This window comes from Harmonia axyridis, chromosome 4, assembly GCF_914767665.1.
Source record: "Harmonia axyridis chromosome 4, icHarAxyr1.1, whole genome shotgun sequence".
NCBI classification, from domain to species: domain Eukaryota; kingdom Metazoa; phylum Arthropoda; class Insecta; order Coleoptera; family Coccinellidae; genus Harmonia; species Harmonia axyridis.
Window position 1 is genome coordinate 896,316 of NC_059504.1, and position 12,715 is coordinate 909,030.

At 36.4% G+C, this 12,715-nt stretch overlaps 1 protein-coding gene across 2 annotated transcripts in view; it reads right to left on the bottom strand.

The window, feature by feature from the left end:
- Window positions 1-12,715, bottom strand: part of LOC123678839 — a 91,262-nt gene that overhangs the window by 41,423 nt on the left and 37,124 nt on the right. For both annotated transcript variants that reach the window (XM_045616080.1, XM_045616081.1), the window contains one exon: window positions 1,841-1,986. In XM_045616080.1, coding sequence (XP_045472036.1) covers window positions 1,841-1,986 — 146 coding nt within the window. The remainder of the gene's footprint in view (window positions 1-1,840; window positions 1,987-12,715) is intronic.

Genomic DNA, 12,715 nt, shown 5'->3' on the forward strand with positions numbered 1-12,715 from the left:
GTCGCCTCGACTGGCAATAGCGAAACTGATGGAAAAATTTGAGCTGTTGGGACAAGTTAGTGATGTGAAGAATCGAAACCGTGTGCATCACTGAACAAAAATATAGCCGCTGTAGTGTTGGCGACAACCCAGAATTGTCTATTCCTCGATGATTTTGGAATTAAGATATGATTAATTGTTTTTATGGTCGGTATTGAAAGATATTGATTAGACGACGCTTTCCTCAACAAGACAGCTCTACATGCCACACAAGCAACGAAACAATAGCAATTGTTATTTATAGAAGAGGTAATCATAATTGGCCACCGAAATCTTGTGATTTAACACCTTTAGACTTTTTTCTTTAAGGTCACGTGGAAGATGGAAGGCTGGTGCAACTGTTATGGTGAATGGTTTGCGCTACCGAGATATGATTTTTATGGCCGGAATTGGAAGATATTGATGTGAACAATTTTTATTTCAATGAAAGGGCACTACATGACACAAGCAACGCAACAATCGCAATTTTGCAAGAAAAGTTCTTTGTTGCATTATTTTTTGAAGAGGCGATCACAATTGGCCACCGAGATCTTGTGATTTAACTCCTTTAGACTTTTTTCTTTAGGGTCACATGGAAGATGAGATCTTAGTCTTAGAATATAGATAGAAGGAACGGAAAATAAACATTTGTGCTCGATCCCGAATAAAAGAGAGATTGAAGTTTAGTGTCACCAATCACAATCGAGCTAGCCGATTGTGTGTTTGCGAGCAATAGGCGTGGAGAATACTGATTTAATTGTTAAATGCTTTATCAGGAATCCTTTTTTCATAACTTCACAATAGCTGAATCAGTATACTGGAAAAAACATTGACCCTTTCGGAACACGAAAGAATCTTTATGAATAAATAACATTGTAAACTATTTTTGAGCATGAATTGATAATTTCGAAATTAATCAAATTATGTTACGCTACTGCTATAGTGTCCCGTCAGACAAGGAGTGACGAATGTTGGCATCTGAACAAATGCATCAGTTATACAAGGCGATTTCCGTTCCTCTTATTAATGTTCTAAGGTACAAGTCGAAGACTCGCCCTGTATAATGAAAAAGGGAATTACCACAACAATTGCGAAACTTCAGGTATCACAACATATTCGAACATACAAAGAATCTCGTTACAGAAAGAAAGAAAGAAAGTTTATTCAGAAGTAGGTATAGTATATCCAAAGTCACTTGAACTAATTCATAAAAACGCTTTGCGGCAGATGTCCCTTTGAAGTGGATACCACGATCCGCTAAATACCAGGGTTTATTTGAAAATATTGTTAGGCAATAAATTCACTGGTCCCAAATGAATTTCTGGAAACTTGGACAACCTTTGTCTAACCGATATATTCTGACTTCCTCCAAGTGACTTTGGATAGACTATAACAGAAAATCATTCAAAATTTCTCACAATTACAAACTATAATAAATTTCAAAATAAAACAAAATTTTATGAGCATAAATTGCGGAACAGAAATCGACTATGAAGAAATGTATCTTGTGTGCCAATTATCTCTTCCCAAAAAATTTATATTTGAACTCAACAGTTACAGTTACTATTACAACAAGTTAATTTCCGATTTCTCTTGCCCATTCTCCGCCTGAAGTGGCTTACACTCTCTAATAAAAGCCTCTACCGCGATCTCCCAAACACTGACATTGACATTGACAATTCCCAACGACTGCCCTCTCGACCTTTCCAGATTTTCAATCGGATATTCAACAATGGAGCCGTGGCGCGTTCGAATAAGAATCAATTAACGAACGGCGTCGTTTGACGTACGCGAAAAAAAAAATGGGAGAAATAGGACTCACCCTGCCTTCCTGACTGCGCCAGTACAATTGAACGAAGCGGCTGCCGTTCCAGTTTGCTTCGCTTTATAAGGGGAGTTCATAATGCTCTCGCCATCGTCTTCGTCTGAGACGGCGGTGGTCAGGGACATGCGGTCATCATCGGAGATCTGGAAAAGTACAAAAATCGAGTTAGAGATCATCTAGAAGGTCTAAATTATGTAAGTACAAAAATTCGGTCTTCAAAACATAAAGCTTCGTATCATGTTGGGTCGTACTCCTAATCCAGAGGTCAAGAGTTCGAGACCCAGGCTGTTACAAACTTTTTATAGTTACAATTCGACTCCTCCATTGAAAATAATCTTGGTTTAGAATTAACAGTTTGAAAATGAGATAACAGATGGTACTCAAATGCTACATAAATGAATCATGACTCCTTTTACCTTCTATAAGGGATCTCACAGAGTTTGAAGAGACTCAAGATTAAGTTAACATGAAGTTTGAGACCTAGACCCTTAAAAACTTCTCATAGTCATGAAAGTATATCCAACGATTTGTCGTTGATTGAATAAGTATGCTCAAGATCGCCTAACAAAGAAGCAAGTATAAATTACAACAAGTCAGCGGTAGGATCTCATTAATTTAGCACCGATTGATAAGTCAACTATCGGTACTCCTCCTTTCTTCTTACTATATAGCCAAAGTCCTATGAAGACCTGACTTTTCCAGGCCTTGAGAGAGCTTTGGCTGTGTGAATCAACTGGACAATAAGTCCTCCATTTGGTAAATAAATGAGGTAAATATTAGGCAAAGGCACTGGCACACAAATATATACGGGCCAACGTCAAGTGACGTTGTTCGTGTACTCATGGGAGTCTTAAAAGTTACGTCAAAAAAGAACACATACATTACATCAGAAAGTCAGCTTACGATGAAAAACTTGGAATCATTAGCCAAAGTTCCCTGCTGACCTGGGAGTACCGTAATACTAGACTCTACCTGGCTAGAGGTAACATAGTGTTAATAATGTATGAGCGAAGGCAAAGTGGGGTATTTTAAGCAATAAACAAGCTGGTAATCTTTTATCAAAGGTATCAAGTCAACTGTGGACTTCTCTGTTGAAATGGGAGTTCGGAAATACCATTAAACATCTGGCTTCAGGTAGCACAATGACTCTACCATGGGTGCCAGAATATAGTGGTCCACTGAAGGCAATGACTAAGTCGATTGAATCGTAAAAGAGTCATCAACGATATTACCTGCTTCTTAATTGTTTTCTTTCATTTTTCTATTATATATGTTAGAATAAAAAAAATAGTATTAACCAGGATTATAGCGTTGCAACAAAAAGGAACTTATGCAGCTACCACGAGCTGATCTTAGAATTATTGTGGTACTACCGAAGGTTTACTATCGATACAAGTACCTCTTCTACTGCTTGGGCTGCTGGCGAATTGAATTTGCAGATTCTGTAAACCAGCATACTTCTTGACAAGCCAGATCAAAATCCTAGCCAAATGATAGCAAAATGTGCCCACGAACATTGTCAGTAGACGAGCTCCTTAAGAATTATGGATCAGGATTTAAAGTTCTAAAATTCTGCTTTCTAGCCAATTAACTTATTTTGGTAAAGAGTTTAACATTTCGAAGATGAGATGGGACTGAAATCCTACAAAAACAAATTAATTCTCTTATCTCCTATAGGCTTCTAAGAGGTCTCACGGAGTCCTGAGAGATTAGAGATAAAAACATTAAGTTAACATGAAGTGCGGCAATAAAACCTAGATCATATCGTGTTTCAAAAGCCAAAGTTGCAAGTTAGTAACTGATCCCAGTACCACAATTGGCTATAATGTAGATGTTAGCTCTAGGAAGATGTTGTGTCAACTACATCATGAAATATCTGAGTCAGAAATGGGTTATCGAAGTAAAAAATTGGAATAGTTATTTATAAAACAAGTGCAGAAGGCATTGATATTCTTCCACGAGTGCAAAATTCAAAAACGAGCCACGAAGTGGCGAGTTTTGGAATGAACGAGTGGTAGAATGAGCCTTCTGTACGAGTATTATACATTATTTTCTCTAATTCATTGCATTTTTATTGAAATTAATGAAATATTTCCATAAATATCATTTAGTGATTTTTGCATTGAAAAATGTTGGTTGGCAGAACTGATTTCTTTAAGGCAAATTGATGAATTGACAGATAAAGCCGTGGCGGAAAGTTCGGAATACCAACATATAATAATGAAATATAACCATGAAAACTGTGCGTTTCTGATATATTCTCGCACGATTTTGTTCTACAAGATGTGGAAGAATGAACGGAATAACCACAGAATCAGAGAAAAAATAATTCAAAATAATTCTTCCGTCCTTCTTGATGTTCTAGAATTCAATTATATAAACAACACTCCCCATTTACATCTCTAATAAGCCACCTATCGATCTTTCATTACGCAATCAACGTATTGTTACGACAACCAAAATGACGCACACATCAAATCTTGCATAATCATTATTGATACCTACACCTTTTACGATCCTGTAGTGATAAAAAAAAACAGTCCTAACGCTCCTTCCGTTTCGAAACACTGATCCTGAGGGAATAATTCCACTCGATTCGTATGTGCTTGGAGATTTCAAAAGCGGGAAATAAGTGTTATGATCTTTTTCATTCCTCCGGTGCTGATCTCAGGTGCCGTTTTAGCACGGGAAGTTTATACTCTCGGGCGCAAAGGTGCATTTCGATAATGGACCCAGGAGGCGTTTGCTGACCGCTTTTTGCCTAATGAAGTTTCGCCCGGTCGATTAGGCTGATTGGAAGATACGAAATTTTAAACTCGGTATCTTATTTTATGTCTGCTATAAATTTGCCTACTTTTAAACCTCGACGTTTGTAACGCTTTGATTATAATGTTTCTTGAAAATGGGTGTTTTTTAAGAGCTTGGGATCTTTGAAAGATAATACAAGACAGAAATATCGTTGGATTGAATTTATCATTATTAATTTACACTTCGCAGAAAAATTAACGCACATTCTGAAAATCTCAATTTTAATGAAAGTTAACTCAACATTGACTTTATAACTTATTTTTTATGTTGTCTCGGGAAGATTTTGAACGAAACAAGACACAGTAAATGGAAGAAAAATTCAGGATTTCACCGAATCTTATGTGAAAGAAGAGAAATAAACAATTTTCAAAATACTGGAATGCTGATAAGTGATTTAATACTTGGTATTTCCACCCCTTGCGTTAATTACAGCTCGGCAACGACGGTTCATACTCAAAATGAGTGATCTTGAAATGTTCTGATCTAATCCTTCCCAGATTTCTCTGAGTTGAATTCCTAAGTCATAAAGAGTAGCTCGATGATTTTCTGAACTTCTCAGCCTTCTATTGAGGTTGTCCCGAACCTGCTCAATCGGATTGAGATCTGGACTTCTTGCTGGCCATTCCATTCGAGAGACTTCAACCTCTTCAAGGTACTCCTGAACGTTGCGCGCACGATGGGGTCTGGCATTATCGTCCATAAAAATGAAATTTCATTTCAGTCATTAAGAATAGCTGGATGATTTCCTGAACTTCTCAGCCTTCTATTGAGGTTGTCCCAAACAAGGGAACGTCGATCACAATGGCAGAGGCAGAATCTAGACTCATCTGTGAAGAGAACTCTTTCCCAATCAGCCTCTTGAAGAAGGCGAGCGGTTGCAAACCGTTGTCTCAACGAAGTGAAGTTCTTGAATGGCAGTTGTTACCCGTGGTCTACCCTGTCCTGGTCTTCGGACATTCATACCTGTGTCCCTGAATCGCTGCAACATTCTGGACACACTTGTATGGGAAACTCCAAACCTTTCTGCAATTCTTGTGTATGTCCACCCTTCTTCTCGCAAAACTACCGCTTGGGTACATTCCTCTTGGGTCAAATTGCGTGTTTCGCGTTGCATAGCGATCGAGTGTAGAAAATCAAACGAAAGAAAAACTATTGATCACTAGAATTGATCGAGAACAACTGATTTCAGAATGGAGCCAATACATTCAAAATCTGATAATCTCATCTTTTTTTATTCCTGCTGGGAAAAACCATCTGTATTGAAGAAAAACGTTGAAAGTGGATAACATATGCATGCATAATTCTGATAAAAATAATTATCATTGAGAACACCTTCAGTTGTAGAATAAATTTGAGATTTCCATAATGTGCGTTAATTTTTTTGCGCAGTGTATTATAAAATGGTAGACTATTCCATGGCATAAGTGTGCTTCAAAAGTCCATTGATTACATACAATACTGTCAACAGCAAAAAAAGAAACAGGAAGAAGAGAGAAACGCTTCAAGAAAAGAAGTTCTTGCCCTGAAAATCGTGCAAACCAACTATGAACAGATTGTTAACGCTCAGCAGTCTCGGCCTGGGTACCTAAGCCGAAATAAGAGTATCTGATGTCAAGTTTTCAGTCTTTCAGGCAAACATAGAACAGTTCTTCATTCCATTTAACAATATATTAGTAGTTAATTTTACAGAATTGTCGGCTCGAATTTTCAGTTGGCTAGAAGAATATTGCAAACCGCAAATGTTGAAGGAATCTATAATGCAGGCTTTAAGAAGACCTAGCGTCAATTTATGGGTTCATCAACCAATTTATGAATTACATTTTAAATGTGAGTGTTTTGATTCATTTTTTTAATTTGGAATCGTTATTCGATTCATGATGAATTAATCCAGTTATGTTTTTTCATTTAGTTTCGCACAGATGCTATAATTTGTGGCTTTTACGAAAATGAAAATCGATTCACCTGGCTCAACTACAGCGAAAAGAAGCTACGTTATTCAAATTAAGCCGCCAACACGGAAACTTATTGCAGTGTGAAATGCACTTAACAATGCGAAAATTTCTCGCGCGGACAGGTTAACCAATAAAAAGAGAATATTTCTGAATGTTGAATATTCCCTTGGAGGTTTTGTCTTCTAGAATACCTTTGGAGTTTTTGAATTTGAAATTTGTCCATTTAATAAAAAGTGACAACTGCTCGAATTATATGACGTTACCAAATTCAACATCTGATAAAATTCAATTTACATTCGTCACAGTTGATGATGCGTTTTTTTTTTCGACACTTCTGAATTTCTCATATCTAAAGGCTCCCTGAGACGAGATTTCAATAGAGGAGTTTGTGAAGAACTTTTATGTACAATGGGTTAGCTGATTTATCTTGAAAAGGAAAGTATTTAATGAACAATTTTTGATGAGAAACATATGAAAATGGGAATTAATTCAGATGAGGACTTCGTATATATTTTCTTCAAAAAGTGTATATAACTGCCTGGCTGTTCGAATTTTTCACTCAGGAATAAACCCGATATCCATTAAGAAAAGAACGAAATTGAATATCAAAAAATCAAACACTTCATAGAATTTCAGTTAAGACAAGGACACTCACCACATGGCTGTAAAACGGTAGAGGACCGAAGAGGCCCTCCAAGTCAACAAGTGGCCCTTCAAAGGGAACAGAGAAGACTCTCGAGGGTCTTGTCTCGAGAATATCGCTATTTAAAGGAGTCCACTCAAATGCCTGGGCCTCTCAAACTTTTTTTTATCTGATAGAAATTTCGCTAGAACTATGTGGCAACAATGTATGTCTTGACAGGCTCACATCTCGATTTCATCACCTTTTACAACCTTTTCATATTATTATTTGCATATAAAAAACGAAATAAAAATGAACAGCTTCAAAGATGTTACATTGATGTTTTAGTAGATTATATCATTAGTGAATAATGATATTTACACAACGCGTGAGATGCGAAAGAATAACATCTTCATATGTACATTAATTGGAACTACTCAATCTAATCAGTCTACCACCTAACACATAAGTTAGGGACAATATTTAATCATAAAAAAAATAAAAGCACTGACGCCATGCCTGAAGTTTTGTAGAGCTCATTCAGTAATAATGGGATGAGTTTTACTGATTAAGTTGAAAAAACCAAGATTATCTTTCGTTTCCAGAAAACGGGAATGTTTTTTCAACCCCATTTATGTGATGGTTGTCTAATTAAAATGTTAGCCAATTTGCATGTTGCATACTGAAGCGACGTTAATTATTATTACGAGGATGACATCTTGTCATAGCAAATTCGTAGGTGTGCGATCATGCCATTCAAGTTACATAGTACCATAAAATACTCTCCAGTGCTGTCAAGTAAGCATACTGGCAGGCTCACATGAAAAACACTGTAGCCGAATATTTTCGTTAGTATGAGATTCTTTAGATTCCCTGTTTGGTCGTTTACATTTTATTATATTCGCTCATCTCTAAGGCTTCTAGACAGAAGAGGGTATAATTTTTATTTTCGATAGGTATAATTTCAAAATAGCAGTTATAAATATGTATAAATATAGACTACTGATTCATCATCTTCTTTCGTGAATTCACTGATGTTAAAATTATCTCGATGTATATCAAGAGGCAACGTTTCTAAATAAATATCAATTAAAAAGCTCAAATTGACTGCAGCTCATTTCCAAACAGTAATAATAGTTCAAAATTATATGTAACATTATGAAGAATAGTTCTTGCAGTTGATAGGTTTGTTGTTTCTGCTGTTGATAAAGACATTCAATAATAATTCAACAACAATTTCAACATCTCAATATACAGATTCGTCCTCCACTTCTCTCAAATAATAACAAAACAGGACGACAACTAAAAACCACCTAAACCTACCTTCCTCAAAAAGGTCTCATTGCAATTCTCCGCGCTCAGATTCCCCTTCCTATGAAAATGTCTATATTTAAAACAACCGAGAAATCTCGTCCTATCCAACTTGGACACCTCCATCACCAGCCTCCTCAGATCCAACCTCTTCACCTTGGCGCAGTGCTTCTTGTACCTCCTCTTCCTCATCTCCTTCTCGTCCATCTCACTGACCTCACCCTGAGAGGTCAAACCGTCTTCGGCCACCCAGGCGCTTAACACTGTCTCGATGAAGCTGAACAGATGCTGCACGTTGGGTTCCATCTTAGAGTAGGCCACTTGGGAGGATATGTTGTGGTGGTTTGTGCATACTTGAAGCAGCAGGTTGTCGCCAAAGTGCACTGTCTTGTGTCGTCTACGACGTGACAACAGCGACTTCTCGGGAGTTATGGCATCACTGTTGCTTACGCGATTCTTGCTACTACTGCAGGTGGCATTCGATTCTACCATCTTACATCGGTCCTCATAAATTTTACGAAATATATATTTGGGTGTTTCAGCTCCGAACTGTCCTTTCTTTGGGTTTTTTTTTTAAATTAATTGGTGTGTGGTTTTTCGACTTAAGCGGAAGGCACTGCGTTTTTAGCACTGTACATTAAAATCTCTTACGTTACTTAACAGTTTTCTGTTTGTATCGTTCTTATCACAGTATTTGACGAAATCAACAAGTTTTCTTAATATAATATATATCTCAATAAACTATATATTTATAATTATAAGTTCTTCTTCTATTTGATTATTAGCATATTTCTTATTATCATCCAAGCAACTGAGGGGCGATCTGGGAAAATGAAAATGATGATGATATTTGCAAATGTTGCAAAATGGCGAATGTAGCGGTATATTCTCAAACAGGCGTTACTTCAAATTCGGAAGATGAAGAGTTTTCCAATAAGAGGTTTCATGTTGATGTTAAAAAAAACGAGTATATTTCGAGAAAGATCAATGTATATTTATTTTATTGTAAAGAGTAAGGTATGCCATTATCGATGAAAAGGGGTAGCAGTCAAGTAGTTGCTACAGCTACGGTTGCAGCACCATATCTTTTTCATGAAATTTTCCATTACTAATTCACACATTTGCAGCTGTAACACTTCGATAAATTGACAAATTTCATCTTCAAGGTCCTGAATAACTTGTGAAGCATTGTCTTTCAAGTAGCCCCAAAGAAAAGAGTCTGAAGGTGTTAAATCACAAAATCTCAGCGGCCAGTTGTGAATTGGAAAATTTTCTTGAAAAAGTGCGATTGTTTCATCGCTTGTGAGGCACATAAAGCTGTCTTGTTGAGAAAAAACGTCGTCCACAACAATATCATCCAACTCCGACCATAAAAAATCATTCATTATAGCCTAAAACCTGGGTTTTCGTTAAACAGCGGGTTGCGGCAGCAATTTTCTCAGTTGTTGTTGAGTGACGCACACTGTTTCGATTTTCCACGTCGCCAACTTGTCATAACAGCTCAAATTTTTTCACTATTGTCGATCAAGAAGGTGTTTCAAAAGTGCTTCAATTCTGCGAATTGTAACTGCAAAATTTTCATCATTTTATAGTGGATTTTAACAATTTCAATGCTTTGTTGAAGCATGTATCAAATATCAAAAAAATTATAGCTCTAAAGTGACATCTGCCTAGATAGAGCGATATTCAAAACGAAACCTCTTATTGAAAAACACCATACAACCGCTACTTTCTGTATCGCTTTGAAAATGTCCGACTGAATGAAACATACTTGAAGATGACACAATATGAAAGGCCAAACAATTCCAAAACAGAGCGATATGAAAGAGTCCTTCAACGTAGAAAAAACATCCACTTAAAGCGACTGTCAGAACTCAGGAAATATATTATACAAACAAATGGCTCTTTTTATGTTTTGTTCACGAAAAACAACGGCAACCCTCCTTGGCTACCTTCATGTGAGAACACAAACATTGAATTGATGGATGATCCATTAAAAAGTTCAGAAACATTAGGACATACCCAGTGGAGAATGAATCATTTACGAGCTTGAAATGTTTCTTTGTATTTTGTCATCCGAATTGTTTGAGAAGATATTTGTAATCGTTGTCAAATAAAAGACCAGAATATTTACCGTGACGATAACTAAGATGAAAAAATTGATAATGTTGAATTGCAATTACCTATAATCATAGTATTGTTCATATGAATGAGTTAGCATGTATGAAATCGTTGAATATTGAATTGAATATCAAAATTATTGTGTAAATTCTCTTTTAGTTTCTCAATGGAAATAATTTCTTTCAGCTTTTATTTTTTTACTAATTCTTCATCTAAATTACCATTTTTTCTTTTCAATCCAATTTGACTGAAATGACATTGATCACATAAAACTTTGATGAGTTGTGTTGTTGTTCGTGATATTTTAACATTTTGTTTTTTTTCAAATATTGTTTGAGATCGCAACTGGGTCCTTTCCTAAGATTCACTTTCATATTTTTTTAAAGAAACACTTGATATAGTCCAATTATCTGTCTTTTTCTCCCTACTGGTCTAATATCCCTTCAATCATCTTGTTGGCAGTTTTCAAATTATCTGAACACCCTTGAGCTATGTTTCTCTGAGTCACAACAGTGTGTTCACGTATTGTGATAATCTTGTTCTGAGTCTAGAAATCTGATTTCCAAAAGAACCACTCAAAATATATTAATCTGCATATGCGACAGAAATTGACAATCACAGAACAAAGGAATAAGAATGCAGAAAATTCCAATGGTCACATCAATTCTCACAATACTATAAACGCAATTATAATAATGAATATGAAAAAGATTTAATCTTTAGATGCACATTGTGAACGAAATAAACTTTCGAGCTCATATCAGAAGAACCACCAACAAAGAAAAAGCCAAATTGACGAAACGAAAAAAGCAATATTGTTCGAAACTTTCGGTCCTTGTCAACACGATGAAAAGTTCCAAACTTGCCAGGATATCGAATTGATTTCTTTCCACATATGTTGTTCGTGAAAGATTTATGGAATAATATTTGGTCATGGGTTAAAAATAAATGAAGAAGATCTCCTCAACATACGTGAATAATAATTTTTCCAACGAAAACTTTTGGATAAAAAATAAAACAATACGAAATTGATTCTATTTAGGTGAAATGATTAAATTCGAATGAACGTTTGTTTGTTTCTGTAATCATGTTGACCCCGTCAGTGATCAACCGTATGCTGCACATTGAAGTCATACGTTCAAACAGCATCGAGGGGATGAGAAGTTAACGCCAATAATTCACCCGCAACACAATGACCTGTCATCACAGCGTATCACCTTGTTGTAAAGGGGGGTACACACGACGCGACAAATAATTAAAGGCGAACACTGACGTTATTTTGAAAACGACTATCTCTAGGGGGGTCTGTTGGATCGTTTGGAGCGGGACTATGAGTAACCGATACGGCACATGACGTCAAACTGAGACAGTGGAGCCAGCGCGGCTGACTGGAGAGACCTCTGCCGTCTCTAGCGTCGAGATCGCGAACTAACTGGAATCGATTTGTATCCAACCAGCGTTCGCGGACGATACGGTATAGCGATGGGATAACACACTATACCTACATTGCTATTCTTTTTGTTGAGAAAGCCGTGACCTTTGAACGGGAAAATCGACATTTTCACCGTTTGTATGTGATTTTTTTTTAATGCCGCATTTGGATGATAAATCGTTCGAAATATCACTAATGCCACGAGAGTTTTTTTTTTATTTTGGGGGTTGGAATGAGGTCAGGGTCAGCCTACCACACTGAACAAAATGTGTTGCGACTGTTTCAGCCTATCAGCGCTTGTGATTTTTATGGAATTCACGAAATTCCCAAAATTTGAAGAACAAAGGAAAATGAGAGATTTCTGGAATAATTTTAAGTAAAAAAAGTTCTATAGACATGGGCCCACCAACGTTTTGTTTTCGAGATACAGTATGCAGAAATTTGATTATTTTTAATTTTTTTCTCGTAGCATCTTCACCTCACTAGATATCCAACTGAAGTTTGGCATACATATTCGAATTCAGAGTTTTCATCACATGAAGTGCCAATTTGGATTGAAAATCTAACAGGTGATATTTTTTCTAAAACAGTTCTGGAATGTTTGATCTACTACTGAACTTTTTGGT